Source organism: Phoxinus phoxinus, assembly GCF_949152265.1.
Source record: "Phoxinus phoxinus genome assembly, chromosome: 6".
NCBI lineage: Eukaryota > Metazoa > Chordata > Actinopteri > Cypriniformes > Leuciscidae > Phoxinus > Phoxinus phoxinus.
In genome coordinates, this window is record NC_136881.1 from 15,849,179 (window position 1) to 15,874,730 (window position 25,552).

The 25,552-nt window shown below is 36.9% G+C and overlaps 1 protein-coding gene across 2 annotated transcripts in view; it reads right to left on the reverse strand.

Moving 5' to 3' along the window:
- adgrl3.1 (adhesion G protein-coupled receptor L3.1) overlaps positions 1–25,552 on the reverse strand; it is a 115,559-nt gene that overhangs the window by 13,663 nt on the left and 76,344 nt on the right. For both annotated transcript variants that reach the window (XM_079614720.1, XM_079614721.1), the window contains 7 exons: positions 10,997–11,119; positions 10,705–10,910; positions 10,421–10,597; positions 7,176–7,385; positions 6,535–6,755; positions 3,632–3,698; positions 2,052–2,143 (listed from right to left, as the gene is read on the reverse strand). In XM_079614720.1, the coding sequence (XP_079470846.1) occupies positions 2,052–2,143; positions 3,632–3,698; positions 6,535–6,755; positions 7,176–7,385; positions 10,421–10,597; positions 10,705–10,910; positions 10,997–11,119 (1,096 nt within the window). The remainder of the gene's footprint in view (positions 1–2,051; positions 2,144–3,631; positions 3,699–6,534; positions 6,756–7,175; positions 7,386–10,420; positions 10,598–10,704; positions 10,911–10,996; positions 11,120–25,552) is intronic.

The window sequence follows — 25,552 nt, forward strand, 5'->3', positions numbered from 1 at the left end:
GGCGGCTTTTTAAAATGGTTTTCTATTGGCAGTGAGCGTTTTGCGCGCTGTTTATGCGCCCCGGGTGCCTCGAGTGTTTTTTTTTTTCAAGAACTTTATTGAAAAATATAAACAACCATAAGCCGCCTGCTGTGCCACACATTTTTGTAGGAGTGCTCTGAGCGGCTGAAGTTAAAAAATGTTTTATCTCTGAGCAGAAACCAGACGTCATTCACACTTTTTTTCTCCATTGTCCATTCGTATAAATGGAGAGGCGGGCCTTCCGTTGTTGTGACGGAAATGTACAGTTGCTTGTCTATGCAAATGAATTTTGGTAGCTGTTAAAATAAAGTTTTGTAAACTTGTAAACATGGTAAACAGTTATGTTAACTGCTAACTCTTGAAGTTTATATTTAGTAACGATTTCAGACACAATACTGGAAGTTACATTGTCTATTTTTGCTCCTCCAATGAAAATAGTTCCAAAGTAGCTAAATCAGAATAAGGCTAAGTAGAAATAATGAAAAACAAAGTAATACAAATTATGAAAACACATAAAATGACTAAAAGATAAACTGATGAAAACTGAAAATATAAACTTAAAAGATAATTCAAAATAAAATAGATAAATAATACTAAAGGAACACAGGTTTGTTAATGGATACATCTTTTTTTTTTTTTTTTTTTTTTTTTTTTACAATTTGGTTCAGTAAATGATTCAATGATTCTCTCAAGTCAAAAAGACAGTAGGCTATGTGTGTTTGACTTGAAGGGGTGCCGTGCAGACCGACTGGTGTATGACATCAGAGTACAGCAAGAGCGATTCGAAAGCATACGGAGCCATCTGCTCTCTAATCGCTCTCACTGTACTTTGATGTCATACATACGAACACACTTGGGCTGCATCCGAAATTGCATACTTCCCATTATAGTATATTCCCTACTATATAGTAGGCGACAAACAGAATGTGACAAAAGAAGTATGTCCAGGACCAGAATTCATAAAAGTGAATGCAAAAAGTCCCCGGATGACCTTCTACTTCCAGCAAGATTGTAGGTCACATGATAATGACAACATGGCGAATGTAGTACTTTTTTAGTGGTCGTGAAGTAACACTTCATATAAGTGTATTTCAAAATATGTACCTACTCAAGAGTGTATATGGTTTTGGACGCAGCCCTAATCTCTTGTTTCGTTCCTGAATGAATCAATGTTTTGAACCATTCCTTTGTTTGAATGAATCAATGACTCACTCCTAAAGCAGTCACTTGCTGCCACCTACTGGTGTATCGATGTAACCTACAGAAACCCCCACCACTAATGCACAAACTGACATTTCGGAACGTCCCAGTGCTGTTGTACTATGTTTCAGCAGTTTTGGAACAGCGCTTGTCCAATCATATACTGTTGTATAACATGAACATCTGTTCAGAACACTAGAACTACAGCAGAAAATCTGCATTTGGGTCACAGATTTGAACAGTGACTCCTCTGCCTGTGTTCTGAACATCAAAAAGAATAATCAATTACTGGAATATGCTAACTAGCCTAGATTCAGCATGTACTGTCTGCCAATGGGCTGCAGTGTATAGATGAGCCATACTACACACTGTGCATTGCACAGTTTCTGATCCCCCACATGACTGGCTGTGTTTCAATACACCCTAATATGCCAGCCCCTCGTGTACTAGCACTCTTGAAGATGATGCTGACTTAATTTGAATAAATAGCACAGGGAATGTGATTTATGAGAAGTTTTTTTTAATTTAATCATTACAGATTCTGTCCCATGAGAACTCAAACATCAAGGAGAAAGTGGCAGATGAAGACACTTTAAACTGCGTCTAACTTTAGATATGCAGAAGAACATTCTTCTTATTTAAACACCTCTGAGGAGCGGTTTGAAATTAAAGGACAATTGTGCGTTTAGTGAAAATGAAGACAGTTGCAGTGCAAGCAAGAAAAGCAATAAAGGACACACACACACACACACACACACACACACACACACACACACACACACACACACACACACACACACACACAGAGAAACACTGAATAAATGCCTTACTTGATGTTGTCCAGGCAACCAGAGTCAGGTTTGAGGATCGCAGTATGGTGAAACATCTTATATAGCGCAATGCCCAGGAAAATAACATTTAGCTGCAACACAAAATCATAAAAAGCATGAAATGATAAAAGAACACTCTCACATCATTGACCAATGCATTTCCATGACTTTGCTATTAATTTGTAATTAGTGGATACAGATATTTGAAATCCTTACTGGGCATATTTTCATTTGTATGTCAGGAATGAATAAACAGATTTAAATGAATAAAATAAAGCAGAATCGCTCAATGGAGGATTCGCCTTTCTTGCACGCTCATTTTCATGCCTTTTCTAACCCTGGAAATCATAGTTTTATAATGGGAAATACTAATGCACCAAAATGAACTTTCTTGGCAACAATTGAAACTACTGGAACTGAAAACCCTCATTTTAAACAAGACTTTGTTAGAAATAATAATGTTTAAACAATCTGATAACTGTATAAAACAGCATTTATGCATGTGTCAGTGTTGATGAATGTGATGTTGCCCATACCAAACAGTGATCTTGGTTTTTTGACATTATTATGACGTGCAGATAACAATAACTCCAAAACTGATGTTTACAGTATAATAATACAACAGCATAAGATTTGTATAACGCATGTACAAGACAAGTGCATGTGTGCAACCTGTTCGAGAAAAGAAAACCTCTGGATTAAACATCCAATATCCAAGGGGAACATTTTGGAAAATGCAGTTGGTTTTTGGTTTTAAAATTGTATTATTACAATGGTGTTTGAATAGTCTCACACATTGTGTGTGCACAATTAGAAACAAACAAACAAATGTAAACTGCATTCATGTTTGAAATTTTGTCTGCGTACATTATTTCATCATGCGTCAAAGCAGTGACTCATCTCGTCTACTCTAAATGGGAGAGATTTACTGGAAAATATGAGTAGCTGATGTTTACATGTATGATTCTCCATGTCAAACATTTGACAATCTGATTTTTGTAGTAGTGTTTCAGCCAAAATTTCAGCCTGATTTCTCATAAAATTTCAGTGCATGCATAATAGGAACCCTTTTGGGAATGTTAGGTTTTCATGTTTTATGGGGACTTTCCACAGACATGATGATTTGTATACTGTACAAACAGTATATTCTATTCCCTAACCTCAAACCTACCCATCACAGAAAACTTTCTGCATTTTCAAAAACATCACTTGGTATGATTTATAAGCTGTTTTCCTCATGGGGACCAAAAAAATGTCCCCACAAGGACAAGGATTTCGGATATTGCTATCTTTGTGTGCGAAATTTTGCCCCCATAATGTAGGGTACACACACACACGCACACACACACACACACACACACACACACACACCTCTTTCTCTATATATAGCAGTGGGGTTGCTCAGCTTGTCTTGTAGGGTGACTGTGACTTTCCCGTAATTGGGAAAATGCCCTCGACACACTATTATCTGAACCCCCCGTGTGGGTGTGGGTGTGTGTGTGTGCGCGCCAATGTGGAATTGGCTTTGCTCTATCATTCTCCAAACCCCCAGCGTGTGTGTTTCTGTGTGTTAAACTCACCATGATGATGAGAGTAGCAGGCCCAATGAAACTCCAGATAAAGTAAGTATCTAACCTGAGCCAGCACCTACACAGAAAAAAAGAGCAAGAGAGAGATTTCCAAATGAAACTGGTCTCCAACCCCTTCCAATTAAGAACAAAGCAGGTTTAAGTTTCAGGAAGGAATGTTAATATGTAATGTTCTGATGTTTGGTTGATCATTGCATTCAGAAAGGGCTCGTCGCCCCGGAACATTGGGAACCTCAAGGGGTGATTGACAACCCAGAGCTGAATTATTAAACTCTTCATCTCTGCTATACTGAAATCACCTCTAAAGACCAGCAGGAGTGGAACATATACACACACTGTTTGAGTGTGTGTGTGTATGTATGTGTTTGTGTGTGTGTTCCAGGCCACCAAGTCAGACATGCTCCCTCTTTAAAGAACAGATACCATATGCTAGAGAATGCAGAAACCAAATAGGATTATAAATATTTTAGGAACTTCAATTCATGTACGCTGGGATTAGGCCACGCATACATGCTCTTTGTGCTATATTTGAGCTCTTACCAGTCTGGCACTGATTTCACCAACCATCTGCCATGACAACACCTTAATTTATGCTCCTCTCCGGCATGGGGACATGGTATTTATGGTTTGTGTGGAGTTTAGGAATAATATGAAAGTGTGGGGGACACATTAAGGTATGAAAAGCACTGATTATCTGCCAAAAACTGGGGGAAGGGGGGAGCGAATGCTCTAAAAGTGGCATGGCCACGTTTCCACTGCATAAGGATCCCTACTCCCCTGTTTAGATCTCCACTGTTGGCTTAAGTTAACAGGATCTGCAGTAAAATAGTGTTCTTCTCCTTCCCTCCCTCCCTTGCATTCAATTCTTGTTTTTAAATGAGTGTGACCTAATTCTGTGGTCTGGTGAGACTGTGTGCTTGAGTGACCACCACTTATTCATATGCCACATTCAGCATCTCATCTTTAAATGATGATTTCTGCTGAAATATTTATCTGAGTGAACATCCCTCATGGCTGTGTCTGGCCACAAACTGCAGTAATGCCAGCTGAACAGTTTTCTTTATGAATATGAATTAGGGCAATTTCACCAGTTTGCCCATTTCAGAACTCGTGAACACACACGGGCGACTTTAAGCACAACCTGATCTGATGTGCTTGGCACTTGCAAAACATTTTGCTGGAGTAGACAGCATTAGAGGGATTTCTGAATTCCTACACTCACTGATCAGAAGTCATTTTGTGGCTTACTGCTTTCAAAGAGAGGAGCATGTTTTGACTGTGCATTTGTAAACTTGATTTATATTTGGTGTACTTACATTAATGTTCAAAAGTTTGGGGTGGTTAAGATTTTGTTTAAGTCCTACTGTATGTATTTGATCAAAAATACAGTAAAAACAACACTATTGTGAACGATTTTTACAATTTAAAATAACTGTTTAAATATATTTTAAAATATAATTTATTCCTGTCTTGGCAAAGCTGAATTTTCAGGAGCTATGACTCCAGTTTTCAGTGTCACATGATCCTTCAGAAATCATTCCAATATGCTGTTTTGAAACATTTCTTATTATTATTGATGTTGAAAACATTTGTGCTGCCTAATATCTTCGTGGAAACCATGATACTTTTTTCAGAATTCTTTGATGAATAGAACGTTTATTTGAAACTAAAAACATTTTGTAACAAGTCTTTACTGTCACATTCTCGCTGAGTAAAAGTATTAACATCTTCTTTCTTTAACTCCTTGTTTGTACGGAAACAGCTGAACATCCTTGGTTTAGAATGGCATGTGGGTAAGCATATGATAAAGGAATTTTCATTTTTCAGTGAACTACAATATCTCTTTAATGAAATAATTATATATGATTTGAGTCAGGTTATTTGTGCTCATGAAGTCATTTGCCACAAAGCAGCCTTGTTTTTATCCAAAGTGACTTTCAGGGCACTAATTGCAGAGCCATTCCCTCTTGAGCAGTCTGGTGTGATGTCTCGCTCAAGGGCACAGTGCTAATAGAGCAGGTCTGTGATCTCAGTAACTCTTTTCCTGTGTCACTAATTCCTGAGATTGGACCTGAAATCCTCCTTTAACCATTAGGAAACACTGCTAGTAAGAAAGCAACTGGGTCTTTACAAGCAAAACTGGAAGCCGCCAGACGCCTTTTGGACATCACACTAGTGATAGACCAATACATTGGCCAGACAGATTAATTGGCTGATAGTTGTGTCTGCTTGGCCAATTCAAGTGTTTCCTCCCCCTTATGTTTGTTCCAAAATCTACAGAGAGCTGTCAATGAATAATAAGTGATATGTTTTTTTTTTTTTTTGTGGATTTTGAGTAAATATTGTGTGGAATAATTGTGTAAGATTGTATTTGAATTATGTAGGGGAGACTCTGTAACTAAAAGGTTTTGATTTAAAAGTCCAATTACATAAATGTGTTTTCTATCAAAAATTGTCTTTTGCATCTCTCTTCAATTCAAATATTTTATATTATATATCAAATATTTCAATATCTTATTTTTGTAAGGTCTGTTGTATAAACAAGTGAACACAACAAAACCACCCTGGCATACATTCAGGCACCTATAGGGGCAAGTTGTCACATTTTATACTGAGAGTAAAAGAAAAATTAAGTTGTAACTTTAATTGTTTTAATGTATATATATATTGCTAACATTTGTTCAATCTAACTGAAAAGGTTGTTTAATGGCACACACTTACACATATGGTGCATGGTGCAAAAAAATTCATGTGCGTGTTCAGTCAACTGTATCTTTTTTCCGGGGAAACAATGGTGTGAATGTTAAAAAAAAAAAAGTGACAACTAACCCCTTTATGAGCATTTTTATATTGCCAATTGTCCACCATGCACCCTGTACGTGCAATATACATACACTCTTTCAGTTCCATAGCTGCGATAATCCACGGCGGCAGAAACAGCCACTATAACAGCAGGCACTCCGTATCCAGTGAGATAGAAGTACTTGGTGCGCGAATACTCGCTCTCGAACACTTCCACCAGCATGATGTACAGCTGTACGCCTTCCAGAAACATCCATGTAAACGCAGCCAAGAAGAAGAAATGCAGCAGGGCCGCAAACACCGCACAGACGATCTGTAACAAAGACACACGCTGAGCACAACGGTGTTGAAATTATCTACCCAGTATCTGTGTGATCTGTGACTCGCTGCTTTGAGTATTAACCGTCTGTTCTGTTATCACTTCAGAAATTTCCCGACGGATTTTCTGTACTTTATCTTTGTCATTTTCCATTTGTCTTTGCTTATATTCTCCTCTCTCACTCTCTCTCTCTAAGGACAGAATGAGGTTTTTTTTTTTATTAACGAGAGGTCAAAGACCCACTCCATTTCTGTAATTAACAAGAGTCAGGTGCCCAACTTGGCGACTTAAGGAATTGTGTGTGTGTTCTGCAATAAATCTAAGTCCATCAAGTGTGTATATGTGGTTCTTTTCATGTGGAGCGTGTGTGTGTGTGTGTCTGTGTGTGTGTGTGTGTGTGCTTGTGTGTCGTACGGGCTGGTCTGCACGGTTGATCCCGGTGAGGAAGAGTGTTTCAGCGATAAAGAGGGAGATGCAGAGGTTCTTATGGATGGTGTTCCTGTCGCTTTGGAGACCACGGAAGAAACAGAAGGTGAAGATGCAGATGAGCAGACAGACCAGTGACAGCAGGATCCCCACCCACGTTATGACGTCCAACAGCAGCTCATGCACCTGGTCTGCTTTCTGAGAAGTAGAGAGAGTGAGAAGAGAGAATGATGTTAGTCAAGGTCCATATAAGCATCTACGACATTCAGTAAATGTTACCTGTATGGAAAAATTAGTTACAATGAGCAACTTTTCAAAAATGAGTTATTGTTATTTTTACATTCTATTAAAAACCTTCAAAATGATATATAATTTGATGGAATCAGACAAAAAAATGACTGAGCGACACCTGTTTAAAATCGATAGAGTCAGCAAAGTCAATTTTGAGAAAAATTTGAGTTTTCTGAAGGTTCCAAAACAAGATCACCAAGCAACCATACCTTAAAATCCCTGGAGTCAAAACCAAATATCTATAGGAAAAATGTATTTTCCCATGATACCACAATTGTTTTATTTACATGAATGATATTAAATTCTACTGTACCTCACAATCTAACACAATGTTACACATCAATGTTTTGCCCAACAGTTAACCAAACGTTCACTTAAGACATAACAGATAATGTTTGCGTGAATACTCAGCAAGACAGATGTGTATGTCGGGATTGCGCACTGTCTGTCTTTGTGCGCACGCTTTGGATCTGTCAGTCAGTGCGCTAAGACCATGTTGTTTACATCAGCATGAGTTTGAAAATCACATTTAATTGGTTCAGATTCTTGCCATTACAGCGAAAATTCGCTATAAGAGAACATTCACAAATTTGGCATGCTGCGTTTTAAAATTATACCAAACTTGTGCTGAGCGGAAGCGCCAGTCGTCGAGAAGCGAGCAGAGAAACAGCAATTTTCATGGACAAGGGAAAGGTACTCCTCTCAGAATACGCACAAATAAAGATACTTTTAGTAATATTATGAAATAATATTACAATTTAAAATAACTGTCATCTATTATATATTTTAAAATGTATTTTTTTCATGTGATGAAAAAACAGCATTTATTTGAAGTAGATTTTTTGTAATAACATAAAACGCTTGACTATCACTTTGACCAAATTTAATGTGTCCATTTTTTTTTTTCAATTAATAAAAAACCTCACTGACCCCAAACAGACAGGATGCAGAACTTGATCGGTCAAAGCCCAGTAATATGAAATATGCAGACCTTTTTATTATTATTATTATAAAAAAAATGTTTTACATTTTCTGCACTGATTTTGGAGGAAGATCTGCAAAATGGACTTAAACATGGTCAAATTTGTTAGTGCAGTACTTTTTTTTGCAGCTTAAAACATTATAAAATACAAATATTTCATAATTGAACATAATGTTTCACTTCTTAAATGGTGAGCGTTCAATTTTTGCAGAGTCACAGATTGTGGGCCTGGGTCTGTCGGAATGGTCCATTCATTTCACTGGTACTGTGAGAAATTTGCTACTGACAAGACTCAGTGTTCAGTGAATGTGTGCAGTCAGGCCTGAACACACAGAAGTACACACACACTAAATGGTTTTATTAATCATTCATACATATACGCAACATCCATTAATGCAGCCTCAAGGGTGTGGGTCCAAATGGTGTGTGTGTATGTGTGTGTGAATGTTTAAGGTCACTCCTCCCCTCTGCACACAATATTTACATTTATGTATATCCTGACCTTTTGCCTTTACGTTTTGTGCATAAATCATTTTGGCTTCTGTTGACAAGCACACACATGCATACACCTCATGATATGTTCATGTATGTTCAATTCATTAGTCAACACTATATTTGGACTTTCCACATCGGTTTCGTCCATGTATTACTGTTTGTATGTGTGTGTTTGTGTGCAGTGAGAGAGATGAGTGTCCTCTCAGGGATAACACATATTACACAGTCTTGTAGCCCAAGGCAAGAGCCGAGTGGCTTCAAGAGACCTGTGAGGTTTCTCCTACTGGTGGATGACGTAACCTATTGCAGTGCTAGTGAGTGCAGTTCAAACTCTTATACTGGGTCTGGATGTAAATCTCAGGTTACCTGGAAAGTATTCCATTCTCAACTGAATTACTAGAAGAGTACAGCATCAAATTCAATGACCACCACTTCACCAGCCATTAATAATCAACTTATGCTTATGGATGAAACTCAACATGACATTCACTGCACACCAGCTCCAAGTCCTCTATCAGTTCCCCACCATTAAAGCAATGGTGGTCCACCAGCTCAAACTAGGTTGATCAAGATGGTACCAGGTCAACGTCTGCTCCGCCATAGCCTGTCTTGCTGGGAAACCTCTTAACTAGTCTGGACCAGCTAATAATGACCAGCTTTGATCAACTGGAAAATTATAGAGTTACCTTAAATTAATTTAAGCTCAGTTTTCAGTTATATGAAGGGTAGTTTCAAATTATAGTTTGTATAGTTTAAATCTATAGTGGGCACTGTTAGTTTTTTAAGTGTTGTCTTTTGATAATGACCTTTAAATGTAGGTTTTTTTTTTTTTTTACTCTGACTGAAAAGGCATATACATTTGAATCATTTTGATTTGTTTTTACAACAACATTCAGCTGATGATAATGAGCAAATCAGTGTTGATATTAACTAAAACAAAAAACTATATTAAAAAAATACTTTCCATTTGTTGAAATAAAGCTAAAATAAAGCAAAGTAAAATATAAATATTTGATGAATAAAAAAAAAAACTTGAAATGTTGCCTTGGCAACTAACTAAAATAAAGAAGTTTAAGACTAAAGTTGACTAGAAATAGATTAAAAAATTAAAGCTAAATAGATAATCTAAAAAACATTAGCACATAACAAAATGAAAATGAAATGGAAAATATAAATAAATGCTTTAATTGTATATAAATAATGCTAAAATAACATTGGTGCTTGAAAATGTGTTAATCTGTAAGAGACATTCTGATAAGCAAGTACCTTTTTTTCAAATTCACCTGTTAATAGCTTGCAGTGTCTTCTTCTTGCTAATTAAAATCGTTTAATTACTTTCCATCTTTTTGTCTAATTTTCTTTCATTGTCACTGAACAAATCAAGAAATCCTTTGTTAATATACAGTATACATTTTCATTAGTAATTTCATTGACGAGATTAGTGCTGATAACGTAACGGACATACCTTGACCTCCACGTGGGCCATGAGCACGGCAAAGTTCGTGAGGTGTGTGCAAGAACAGAACGTGTGAGTGCGGTTGGTGCCTAGTAGTCTGCAGTCCTGAGTGGACCAGTATCCAGTCATGGTGCGTTTGGAGTAACTCCAAAAGGAGCAGTTCGGATTGAAGTTCTCTTCCGACTGCTGCAAATAAGGAGATGCACGTTTTAAACTCCATTATAGTGACAGAAATCACTAGAAGGCAGAAAAACTCAAAAAAGGAAAGATGAAAATGTAAGCGTATATAATACCTGTATGTGTCTGACAGTGAAGAGCACAGGTTCAGAAAGGTAGACCTTGTTACTATCTTTATTAATAGCTGCTGTAATAACAGGTGAGTTGACTATAAGTGAATAGTTTGGATAGGCCGCTTCACTGCCGAGCCGGACGCTGGCATTCTCCGTGGACAGGTACTGGCCGAGGTTCTTATAGAGAACCAGAGCCAAACGGATCTCACCTGAGGAATGGAAAATGCAGAAGCGGTCAGTCTGGGAAGTGTCAGATTGTGAATTAAAAAGAGGCAGATGGACAATGACAGATTACCGTTGCGTCCTTGCTGTTTGAGTGTGTTGGCTGAGAGATGAATGGAGTTGCCGGATAATCCAGTTTGAGGGAAGGTTAGATCAGCCAGATTAACATCTGTACTTAGACGCGCCACCTCCAGTTCTGCAAAACATAAACATGTTCATAATAAGACGCTGCTGTTATCAGACACAGGGGGAACTGTAAGTTTACCTCTTATCTATTAGAAGTCCTGTGTTTTTAGAAAGCACGCAACCGAATTTTATAGAAAATATGAAAAGGTACTGATAAAACATTGCCAGTCTATTTAAAATTATGACACAGGGACATGATACACCGTATTTCCCCCCTTTTCATAGTATTGAGAGGTTCACGCTATGGATTAAACTCTGTCTCACCCCTCATTTTAAAATGAATATATTTGAGTGCACATCAGTTAGAACACCCACATTTGCTTCAAGGTAAATTAATGGTAATAACATAATGTTAATTCATTTACGTATGGATTCAGGTCACATTAGAGGTGACAGCTACTAAAAAGCTCACAGTGCCGCAGATGTGTGAAGCAGTTCTGTTCACTTACGCTAATGTTATCATTTGTAATCGATTTCAAATGAGGCTTCTCTCTTTTCAGTTGACTGCGATAAGCGCTTTTCTTTCTTTTCTCGAGTCAGTTTTTAATTGAACAATATCTTTAAAGAAAGACAAAAGATGTTTTGCAATCTCACACTTCATTACAGATTACAAAGAATAATACAAGCATATCATACTGAAAAATTAATTCCTGTGGGATGTTGAGGCTAGTTTGAGCCAGAGCCGATGAAAAACAAAGTTGCGACATGCTTTAATCTCGCCGCCACGCGCTCACGTGGTTCATGGAGTTTTCCAAAAAACTCTGTGCTGTCAATCTGTTCGAATGGGTTTAAGCAGGATAGACAGCAGTTTCATTATATTTGCAGCAATTCGTTGTAAATATTAACGCGTAATATGCATTGATTGTGCATTGATTACTACGCTGACAGTAGCATTTTCTTCTGGGGAGAGATGAAGAGACAACATTAATATGCTTTTCTTGAGTTTAGGTATTCCTTCGAGGGTCACACTCATACTCCATGGCGGTCAAAAGTGACCAAACTCCATAAGTGTAACTTTTTATCTTTTTGGTACTAATTAATATTATATTTGTGCAATAATTATGTTCCATTAATGACCATTTAAAATAATGTTTTTGTTATTCATGTTACAATTACCACTATATGCCTCTATATACAATACCACTTAGATGCCTCTATGGCTCTATAATATACTTGTATATACTGTAGCTCAGTTGCTCAAGAGTATTGCCGGTCATAATTGCTTACTTTTTTGGGGGTTTTGCATTTGAATATATATTTAGACATTATCACACTAGACTATCACACTAGAGTGTTAGACCAACACTAGATTTTTATAAGTTTATAAGATTTTTTTGTTACATTTAAAAGGTTAATTACTCACATCCTAATGTTTTTTATACTCACAGCACATGCAGCAAGTGAATATTAATGAATGCAAGCAAATACTGAATTTAAAATACAGTAAATAAAACCAATTACATTTTACAAAACTCTTTATTATATACTATATCCAGTGAGGCGCTATATAAGTTATTTCTTGAATGGGTAGTCTTCATAGAAACTCATTCGACCTCCTACAGGGAGAGAAAGATTACGTGATCTAACTGCAATTTATAGTCTAACTATCTATTATGTAATACCGCTACTTCCTAGATTCCTGAGAGCTCAACTAATGTGTTAAAATGTCAAGAAAAAAATAAAAAAAATAAAGATGAGTGCCCTTGAGAAACTCTGAAATGAACGGGTTTCAATGCTGGAACTACAGTATTGGTTGTTTGGACTATTGTATGCTTCACGACACGTGTTACTTCCTCAATTAATATGGAAATCTTTGGGAGTGTCGCAACTCTTTTTCAACGGCTCTGATATGAGTTTGCGACAGTGACAAAGGGTGGAGCTTAGTAAAGGGCCGGTTACACCTGTCACAGTAGGTATAGGACTTACTGCATTAGGTGAATGTGAGGAATAGAAATTCACTTTATTTACATCAAATCTGCTTTATACATTCCTTAACACGTCTGTAGAAAAATATTTTGAAGAATTAAAGTCATTTCCCCATCTAAACATGCATATAAAGGAACTTTTGCACGATACACAAATTTTTCGAGTTTCACCTCTATGTTGTTGTTTTTTTATCACATGAAAAAGGAAAAACATGTCTGCATTCACAAATCAGTGTTTCTGCAGAAACTCATAAATCTATCAAGGACCATCTATAAATCAGTTTATTGATTGTCCAGTATGCGCTTAAGACACTGCATTGCAAACAATGTTTATTTATTGAGTTAAGATGAAAGACACCTTTGGCTGGCCAAATAGCTTTATAAATTCACTTTGAGACATGAAAGTATGTGTCTGCATGTGCGAGTGCGGTATATCACATCAGCGTGTGAAGTCTACAGTTCCCTAGAGGAGCGATGAGTTATACAACAGGCGTGTGATGAAGTTATACATCTTTAAATCACATCTGAATCTGTGTGTATGTGTGTGTGTGTGTGCGAGCATTATTAAAATCATTTCCCTCGTATCTGCAGGTGGTCTCTAGGCCAAGCTACAGACGGTTTATGTAATTTTCTGCCCAGGTTTGTAATATAAAGTAGAAAAATACAGTTCTGTATGTGTCTGTTCGTGCAATGAAATACAGATTTCTGTTGCATCTTAAACTAGATAAAATCCTTATTAAAGGCAAATTTTAACACCCTTCTGACCTCATTTAACAGATTATACTTTTATGTCATCATTACAGTAATTTATTTACAAACTACATCACATTACACCTCTCTAATAATCAGAATGATGTTCCGGAAATGAGTTCTAATTATGCAAGTCAGACGGTGCAAATTTCCTCTCGGATGAGATGTAACATATATATTGTACACCCTCGTCCACAGATGACTGAATCAATGAGCTTGTGACAGATTTGGAGTGCTTTTACCCTCCTCAGACCTGTATTAGAGCTGAACGCACCATGGATTACCTGTTTGACACTTTGTTTTCTGGTCTGACATATAAGAAAGGATATTTTCAGGTGGAAAGTGAGATACTTGCAGAGAAAACACAAAGAAAACTTGAAGTAATAAACTCACCCCCCCCGGGGTAATGATCAGAGGGATACGGTGTGTGTGTGTGTGTGTGTGTGTGTGTGTGTGTGTGTGTGTGTGTGTGTGTGAGAGAGAGAGAAAGATCCATAAGAAAGAGAACGGCCCAGTTATATAAAGCACTTCAAGCACTGCACAGTAGATATGGTGCCTTCAAAGACACACACACACACACACACACACACACACACACACACACACACACACACACACACACACACACACACACACACACACACACACACACACACACACACACACACACACACACACACACACACACACACACACACACAGGCTGCAGGGGTGCTCACACTGTGCTAACCTAATTAGCTGAATCTAGTCTTCACAGAAAACTAGCACTGAAACACACAAGCCTAATCTATAAACATGCTCTATTCAAACCAGACGAGTCGTTTGGATCGTTCTTCTGGTATTCTGTTTTAAAAAGATTTAGAGGGCATCTTTTGTCATCTAAATATGACAATATCTGCATTCAGTCTCTAAAAAAAGCAATTTCCCACATATTCTTCGCTCTTTAGTGTACACATTAATTTAACAAGAACAGCTCATAGCATACAGAAAGCCTTAAAGGAGGAGGAATCGAGAGAGGGAGAGAGAATAAGAGGAGGAATAAGTTTCTCATTTGAATAAACGGATAATGGTAGGAGATTTTGTCTGCGAGATTAAGATTAGCTTTCGGCTAAGATTTGAGATTGAAGATCAAAAAGGAAGAATATAATGATAAAAACACTATTTTATTTTTACTGAAAGGCTTGTGTATGCAAAAAAGGATTTGAGCTCACTGCTGAAAAGCATCTAAGAAGTTCTGCATATTCATTGATTAAGTCTTATGTAAAATACATAAAATACATCAGATATGTATGGTTGCATAAGTCCATGTTTCATGACTGATTTTTTAGCACCCCATCCAAAACACGTTTCCGGTCTGTCTTCAGTGCACATTAGAAACGCACATGCTGAACAAACGGCACAATCACATAAAATCAGAAGTTATTGGATGTTTAATATGCAGTTATGGAATTTTGGAACAATGAGATGACACAATGACAAGAGAAAACAAGCAATTTGCTAAATGTTTTCACAGCGTTAGCCCTTGCTGACAGAGGCAGTTTTCATAAACAATACAGTTTGCTCTGATCTACACTGTAAAAAGTGAACGTGCAATTGTTGCTTTAAGGAGATATTTCTACCTGATTCTAACTATAAAATCTCATTTTGTTGTTGTAACCTGATTCAAACAGGTTTTTGTCAAATAAAACAAGGGAATGTAATTGAGTTACATTGACCCAATATACAATTTCCAATAAAGCTCAGGATGGACACATTCGACACATGCGCACTACAACCACACCAGACCTATAGAGGGCAGTATAACCGTAACTCATGTCAGCTACAAGACATTTGCTCTGAAGGACAAGAAAAGGTTTGTGTTTGGCGGCTCCTTGCTGATCGGCGAATTTTGCTTCAAAGATAAATTGAGATTTGACGTTATATACACATTATGTTGCATCAAAGTGAAAATCACAAATGACATCATAAAATGAATATACACTCAAAAAAATATTTTACCTCTTCAGTTTAATTATTTAAAATGAGCTACGGTAACACAATTTAACATTTTGTCGCAACTTAATTTCATTGTTCAATCCACCTAATATATTTAAAAGTGAAGTTTACTTAATTCGTTTGTGTTGAAACTACGTGAATTTTTTTAATTATATATATAACTAGCTGGGCAGTGGATCTGTTCCCAGCATGCTTTGCAAGGTACTGCATTAGGAGAGTAAATTTAGGGATTAATATAGGGTTATTTGATGTGTTTTTCAGTAAAGAGAAATATGTTGGTATAGTTTATGTTAATATTTAATGTTCAGTTATGTTGGGCATTTAGAGGAGTTTCTGTTATTGAATTTTGTGATTACCATTGTGCTGAAGAGTAGCGCTGGTGGGCGCTCAATGTTCTATGCTAATGTCAGTACTGATACCCATCTTCTCTTATTGGTTCATTATATATAATGATGAACAACACTACTTGTTTGAAACTTAAGTAAATTAATTTAAAAATTAGGTTGGATCAACATAAAAATTAAGTTTGACTTAAAGTTAAGTTAAACATACTAGAGTAAATCAATTTGACCTAAACCAACAACATTGTGTTATTAAAATATAAACTTATTTTACCTTGCTGGAGAAATCATGTTATATCTACTGACAGTTAAGCTATGCTTCAGTAAAATATTTTCTTTCTTTTTTTTTAGGTTGGTTGAATTCAGTTATAAACAGTCATCTTAAATCATTTCATTTCAACAAAACAAGTTATTTTAGATGTTACCACATGAAGTTGAACAGACAAAACAATTCTTATAACTTATTTAACTTACATTTTGCAAGCTAACCGCAGCGCACTAGCTTATCACACGGCTAGTCGATTATTATGTTACCTTAGTCTATACCAGTGTTATTTTAGTATTATTTTTATACTATTAGTATTTATTAATATTTTAAATTAGTTTTACTAATATAGTACTTCAAGTTCAACTTATTTTATTTTAATTAGTTAGCAAGGCAGAGATTTTTGTTAAGTTTTTCATCTAATATTTAAATTTTATTTTATTTCAGCTTTATTTCAAGTACAAAATTATTATTAACAGTTTTAGTTAACAATAACACTGGTCTATACTTTTGCAAATGTTTCATATTTTATACATTTTTGTTTAATCAAGCATTGCAAATGGTTATAGGCAGACTCAACTCAACAAGCAAAGTATGCTCTGAGAGCTTCTTTTACTAATGATAACCATTAAGAAATCCAATTTCATAATATTACAGTTAATGTTTTACCAGTGCCAAATTTTGTTATAGAATTCTCTTAAGTGGCTGAAATGGAGTTAGATTTTTCCCTGTCTGGTCACATCCCAGCCAATGATAACACTAGTGATTCTGAACTGTGCACATTCTTGAGATGGATCAGCCAATCAACATCGTAATAAAGTAATTTTCCTCTGGCTTTCAAAGTGATTAGTTACATTCCTCAGGTGATTGGCTCCAAACAATCTGACAGCAGAAGAACTAAGTGCAAATGAGCAAAGATTGCCCACTTCTTAAGGTGATGATACACAGGGCAACTTTTAGAGCATGGTGGCCGAGCGATTGTTGCTTGGGCACTTTCCCATTGAGAATGGGCACCAAATTTCTATCTGGATAATTTAGATCGGTCATGGGCCCTGTGTCTCATCTCGTTCCCCGTTGACTGCAACATTGCCCAGCAACATTGCTCAAAAAGTTGCCAAGTGTATCATAATCTTTAAGGGTCCAGCACAAGCCGAGCAACTACCATTGAGATGAATGGGAATACTAACAGTTACCTTTGTCCACACACATTCACATAGAAGAGATCACACAGATATTCATGGAGTTTTTGATGTAGCCTATCCTCTAATGAAACCCTCTAAAAACAACCCTGTAAAACATCAAGGCCAAACAAGTAAGGCAGATGATCAGATGCAAAAAAAAAGAGGCACACACACATACAAAAAGTGATGAAATACGCAGAGAGAGGGGGGAAAAGACAGGCTAGAGGGCAATCCCATGGAGAGCTATTTTTCTCAAACGAGATGCATGTGAACTGGCCTTGAGTGGTGGAATGGCGGATAAATTGTTTGCCAGGAACGATAAATTTCCCCCTTTGCACTGTGTGAAAGCACTGGAGCAGAATAGAGCGGTTAGCATGGATCCCTGAGCACCCCCCCCCCCCCCCCCCTCCTAGATTTCTCTCATTTTTATATTTTTGTTTTCTTTCATTTATTCTATTCCTCTCTATTTCATCCTCTTTTCCACTCTCTGTCTCCCTCTTTCTGTCTCTGGTAATGTTCCGTTCATTCTGTCTCCTCCTTAGTATTGTTCTTCCAGCTGTTCTCACGTCCCCCCTTATTGCGTTTCAAATCTTTGCCACCGGCTCCCTCACTTTCTTCTCCTCTATTCTTTCTCTGTCACTGCAAACTGTAAAAATTAGAGGAACAGTTAATCAAAAAATGAAAATGCTGTCAACATTTACTCAACCTCATGTCACTCTAAACCTCCATGACTGGAAATATAGGAAAAAATGTATGAAGACGGTACTGGTCGCTTATTACATCAGGAATTGATCAGGAACTGAAGCTTTCAAGCTTTAAAAATGCCCACAAAATAATAAAATAAAGTACCATAAAAGTGGCCCATACAACTTTGTAAATGCAGACAAAATAAACTAAATAAAATGCAGGTGGCTATCAAGTTAGGTTGCAATTGAAAGAACTGCTAGGTTGTTAAGTCATGTCTTATCTGACCTGGCAAGGACTGCACTCTCAGAATGAACATGTGCATGTCACCCCTGCTTTAAATTCGTTTCCTCTGTGAAAAAACAACAACAACAACAACAACAGTTGTTTCCCTGTGGGCCATAGTGTCACTCACAGCATCTTCTCATGAAATGTCGCCACTCACAAAAAAAGTGAGATCGTGAAGATTTAGATTTTTTTTTGTATTGTTCTTGTGGTGGCTAAATGTGTTTCCATCATGAATGCATTAAGTTATATTAAATTAAGATATGGGGTTATTATGACAATTAAAAAAAAGTTCCTAGAAAAGTTACAGGCCAACTGGCTGTCATTTATTCGTTATATTTATATTTACATTATATTTGGTGAATGTTAATTTTAAACCCTGTTTGTAAACCTGTGTGTGTGCGTGTGTGTGTGCGTGTGTGTGTGTGTGTGTGTGTGTGTGTGTGTGTGTGTGTGTGTGTGTGCATGAGATCATGGTTTTGAGTGATTGTTGCAGCTATACAATTTCAGCAGTGTTTTGATTAATGTCATGGTTATAGGTGTGTGTGGGATGAGCACATGAATAAGAAAACCTGCCAGTGTATTTGTGTATGAACAGCAGAGCGAGTTTCGCATTTTATTTATGAGATTTTTTGCTTTTTATTAGGACAATGTGTCTCATTCACTAAGCATACGTATGCACGAATTTATGCGTGAAATCTGCGGACAAACATTTTCACGAACAAATCATGATTCATCAATAGGTTTAGTTCTAAAATGTATTCTAAATTTAATCTAAATTTAAGAAAAAAATTAGGAACAACTAAAACCACTTGTACACAAAAATCACATACTCTTGGTTACCTAAACAGTTAAGATGGAATTTTAAACATAGATATAGGTCTTGTTTTTATGTATTTCGTGCATGCAGTCGCTCATTTAGAATATTCAGAATTCATCAACATTAGAACAAGGTTAAGACCAATTAATGTGCGTACACACGTGTGTGAATTAGGCAGAACGTTTTTGTGCGAAGTTCAAATGTGTGCATAAATACGAATATAATACAACATTTTTAGTGAATAAGACCAAATGAAAGAGAAAATCTCATAAGTTTTCATTTTGATTACATTTCGGTTGAGTAAATAAGGGTGCAATTGACACTGTAAACCACCAAGGTACTTCAGTCCACTCTTTATGACTTGTGCATCCCAGGTACGGTACTTTGGTTGCTTCAGTCTTATACTTTAGAGGCAGATCTTTCAAGAATTCATGGAGAGAAGGGGTGTCTGAGTCACATCAGCTAATCACTGGGGTGCTTCAAGGTTCAGTGCTGGGTTCTCTTCTTTTCTTCATTCACACAACCTCAGTGGGCACAATCATAAAGGCACATTGCTTCCTACCACTACTATGCAGAGGATACACAGCTCTATCTGTCGTTTCAAACTGATGACACCCCTATCTAATCTTGTATCTCTACTTCGGCTTGGATGAAGGAGCATCCTCTCCAGCTCAACCTTGTGAACATAGAGCTCCTTGGAATCCCTGCAAACCCATCAGTTGACCACAACATCACTGTTCAACTGTACACTAAAAATACATTTAGTTTTGGATAAAAAAAAATTACAGAACAGTTTACATCAATCTTTTTGTGTTATGACAACATCTAGTGAAATAATGTTCAACCAACAAACTACACAGTGTTAGAGGAACTTGCTTTGCGATATAAACACGTTTTTTAATTGATTACTCAAAAAATAATTGTTCCAACTAATTCCAACATAATTGAGTGGTGACCCTGGAACTAATTCATCTTATCTACTTCAATTTAAATTAACAGCTAACATAGCACATACTAAATGTAACTTATTTAGCATGTAAATTTGATGAAGTAAGATATTACTTGACACTGGCATTAGCACAGTAATTGCTCATATGGTCAAAGTAGTGTTTACCTTCATGGAGAAACCCACACCCTAACAAGCACAATGATAACCATAAAAACTTCAACAGAAACTCTTAAATGTCGTATATAATTGCATTAAACACTAATTAGTCTTTCCCTTTACTAAAAACACATAAAATAACACTTCATTTCAACATTAATTCTCTTAATTTCAACATTTATTCTCTTCATCCAGTCCTATGCAAAGCATTACGTTTTAACATTTAATAATGTTTGAAGCATAGGGTTTAATGAAATCAATACATTTTAATATTTAAATTGCAACCATGCTTGTATTTAAGATGTGATAATAGGTCCTTTGAATATATTTTAAGAGTATGGGGTCTACAACACTAAGGAACCTGGAGGTAGTGTTTGATGACCAACAGAGGCTTATCCACATTTCAACAACAGATCAGTTGTGTAGGTTCATGCTTTACAGCATCAGGAAAATCATACCCTTCCTGTCATACCCTGAAAATCATACCCTTCCTCTTGTTATTTTCAGACTGGACTACTAGAATGCTCAATTGGCCGGCCTTCCAGCCAGCGCGACTAAGCCTCAGCAGATGATCCAGAACAGCAGCACGTCTGGTCTTCAATCAGCCAAAAAGGACCCACGTTGCACCTCTCCTGATCTCACTGCGCTGGCTCATATTTTCTGTCTGAGTCAAATTTAGGGCTTTCAGGACTGCCACTGCACCGCACACCCTGCCTCAACACACTCCTACAAGTTACAGTCACTGAATAGGCGGAGCCTTCATGTTCATTCACAAAGAGGGACACAACCACTTTCCTAAATATTTACCCTCTCAACTCCTCTCTGTTGGAATAGGATGCCAACCTCCACCTGATCCGACGAGACCATCGCAACTTTCAAAAAACAGCTGAAGAAACACCTCTTCCACAAGCACTTAATCACTCGACAACCTTAAATCAAGGCACGAAAAAGTCCTCTTTGTACTAGCTTGTTTCCTAATCTATCTTTCTAATAAACCCAGCATTTTACCTGCCATAAATATTGCTGGCTCAGTGACAAATTATGTTCCTTTACTGCAAGTCGGTTTAAATAAAAGTGTCTGCAAAACACATTAAATAGTATTTAAATAGTTTAATTTGTATTTTTGAACCTGTTTCAGTATTAAATGGGACAATTTAGGGCTTTTCATACTTAATACATAGTTAACACTGGGTAATTCTAAACCCTGGGTAAACGAAACCCTGGGTCACCTTGCTTCACATTTCACACTACTCATAATTTACCTGGGTTAACAATTAATAATTGGTATTCATAAGTTGGTGTTTCACACTGTATATTCCAAAACCCTGGGCTAAGATTAATTAGCATAGTGTCCGTGTCATTGTTTGGATGACAGAGGCACGCAACCTAAAGGTTGTACAAAGGTTCTAGCATTACTATCAAGTTTTTCATGAATGGACTTTTTGGACTATAAAAGGTAAGAATAAAACTCTTCTTAACTCCAATTTATGCATTTTCTGTCACCCTTTGACACCAACTCCCTCTCAAACACTGAAACTACTGTTTGTAGTATAACATGCAGAATTTCTGTGACCGTCCAAAGCATGTAAAAATGTCTGTCGCTAAGCATCTAGCCATAACATTCTGTTTCATTTCACACTGTACACATTTGGCACCGCAATGCCAAGTTAACACTGCAAAAAGCTGTGCAAACCCTGCTCCAGAGCAGAGTTTCTTAACCCTGGGTAAAAAGCGGTGCTAACCTCGCTTGTTAATTGCACGTGTGAATGGGTTAAAGCAATGTTTAGAACAACGATAGCCCAGGATTAAGCGCATTGAAAAGCCCTTTGGTGGTCCTATGACAAATGGAGTACAACACTTCATCAGAAACTGCAGCATATCGTCGCTGTCGGGAGGAAACCTCATATCTCCATATTTTGCCTTTTTTTTTTCATAAATCATTTCTATTGGTCAGCCTTTACATATGTTTTAGGTTTTGCAAATATTTAACCAATGAAAAGTATTAAAAAGAGCTTGTGTGACTAAACCTCACAACTCCACTGGATTCTCAAACTGTCAGTAAAAGCTCATAACTCTACCCCGGCTCTATCGTGTATGAAGTGTTGCATGCAGTTTGGACCATCTCTGCTTGTTTGCAATGCAAGGGTAAATAAAGAATTGGTTCTTTTAATAAGTACAGCATTTTCTTTACTCAAGAAACACTATCAATCGCTTAAGCCTATAGTCCCAGACTAAAATGCATGTTTGAGCTGTTTTAACTGAAAGTAACTTGCACTGACATATCTTTCACAAGTTAATTTGCCCATATAATCTTTAAGCTATTAAGGTTAAACGTATTTGGCTTGCTGTCAGCAGTGGAGGGGCTCGAGAAAGCAGCTTCAACTCGAGCTTAGATATCCCCCCCAGTGGGACTACTAATGCTTGGATGATGAGTGTGGTAGCAAGATGCTTAAATTATGTTGGTGGAGTTGGGGAGGTGGAGGGATGCCAAAACAGCTGATGCTGGAGCAAGGTGAACGGCTGCTTATATGCTCTGGCAGTTAATTGAAAGATTAGATGGGTTCATTTCACTCCTCCTGAAATTACACTTAGGAACTTCACTAAAATATATCAGTACTATTGTCTCAAGATGCACATCAGTAATGTTTTTTTTCTAAGGCATGTTTATAAAAGCTACTTATATATTTTGATATATAATGAAACATGCAAGTTTCTGACCATAAACAAAGCCACACTAAAAAATGCTGGGTTGTCTCAACCCAATTTTGGGTCAAATATGGACAAACACAGCCGTTGGGTTAAATTTTTAAATTACATTTTTAACCCAACGTTTATGTTTGTCCATATTTGACCCAAAATTGGGTTGAAAAAACCCAGCATTTTTTAGAGTGTACAATATTAACTTTGACAACACGGTGTTTAATTATTTAAAATAAAAAAAATGCTTTGGGGATACAAGGTTTCCACCCGACAACGACGATATATAATACCATCAAAGTTTAAGCTAAAAGGTTTGTTTCTCAAATTTCTAACAGTTGCAGGACCATAAATGTGCCATTATGGCTACATTTAGAGGTAAATTGTGACTATCACCTCTGGAGCATTTATGATTCAGCAGAATGGACTGGATCCACTGAGATCCTGTGTCAGATGCGCTGCACCAGAGCACATTTAGTCGCTGGATTTGCAAAAATGTGCAAAATGAATGCTAAAGAATATTAAAATATATCAAAGAGATTTGTTTAAAAGGATACTGCTTCTTCATTTTTGGGTGAACTATCCATTTAAGGCGCTTGAATGAGAATGTAATACATTTTTTGTTGTCTTTACATTTCACAAAGATAGTTGCAAAATGATATGTTGCGAGCTCGTTACTGCACGCTTGTTCATTATGGGGGTGTCGCTGATTTCGTTGGTCAAGCTCGCATCAGCTGACTGTCAGCTGATCCACGTTTACCTATAGAAAAACGACGCCTATAACCGTATACATATATAAGCTCCTTCAGTATTATCAGCAGCTATCACGTTCTCAGGAGCTAATTACCCTCCTCCATCCCCAGCTCCTCCTCTCGCCCAGTCAGGATTTGGCATTCTGATTCCCCTTGAATCAAAATAAATTCTCGAATTATGTTGTACTTTAAAATCTTGAAATAATGATATCTGCAAAACATTTATGTTGGTTCTGTTCTGTTTACCCTAAGGGAGGTTATTGCTGCTCTCCCTGCTCTTATCCATGCTAGGCTGCATGGATGCGCAGGGAGTTCTCGCCCAGAACGGAACCATACCGCCAATCCTAACTGTATGCTAATTGTCAATTGTATTTGACGATAGTGGTCCTGACAGAAGTCATGTATATAAACTGAACTGTGGTTGGTTGTACTACATGCTGTCTAATTATGTAGGTAGGTTCTTTTTGACAGAATACTTTGATAGTCTGAAGTAAAGCTTGGGAGATTAATTGCTAAATCAGACCATCCATAAAATATGAAAGTGAAAGGATGTTTTCTGTAATTCTATTTGGCTTGTGTTGTAAATTAAAGTATACATATACAGTATGTACTGCAAAAAATTGCTTTGTTTTGACAGCCCTACATTTGCAACATTCATTTTAGCATTGGTTTGAATATTGATTAGAGATTGGATTCATTTTTTTTAACTGCACTGTCTCACGGTTTCACGGTGCCCATTTATTCTTAAGCAGCTTGGAGGAAACTGCCTCCTGCCTGCACTGACTGACAGCATGAGAGCGGTAAACGGTACGCTAGAGCGTTCCACAATTAACACCGCAATGGTTTCAAATGTCACGTTTGAATGCCTGTATTGATCCTTAATTATAAATACCATCAAGCTGGAGAAATGATGCCATGTTGAGCGCATACTTTCTGTGTATGTCCATATCTCTGTCCTTAACACATTTTGACCAATCCTGTTCTGTTTCTCAAGACGAGGCATGAATTCCTCTGCATGAGTCAAACAGTATGAGACCCCCTGTGTGGTCCGCTCTTGTGTTTTTCACAGACACGCTTCGTTACATCTAGCTCGAGTGTGTGTCCCCGCTGTGTCCCTCTAATGTGATAATGTGTTTTTTATGCATCAGGTCATACATATGAAACCCTAGTTTATGTGTATTATTTGGATTTTTTTGTTTTTATATTCAAAATATAGTATACATAACCCATTTACATTAGGTCTACAATACAACAGAAGTAATTAGTATTTTCTTTTACTTTTTTACAAAAAATACCTGCAAAACAAAGATATAATTTATCAGAAAATAGTCTTAACGTCTTATTTAGTGTCACTGACACAGTTACTGTACTGGCAGTTATTTGATGAATATGATCTTTACTAAATCATTCAAATGCTAACAAAATTGGAAATCCACAAAAATATGCTGAAAACTCAAATGTAAGAAGAGGTTGAATGCATACCGTAGTCGGATAGTTTACATTCACATGCTCAAAATGTTTTGTATTATTGTAAAATAATCAAATTATTATTATTATAATATATAAAAATAATTACTTATTAAATTCCATAACTGAAGCCTTGAATTTTCATGGACAAAGCGATGTATTGTAATGCATTAATG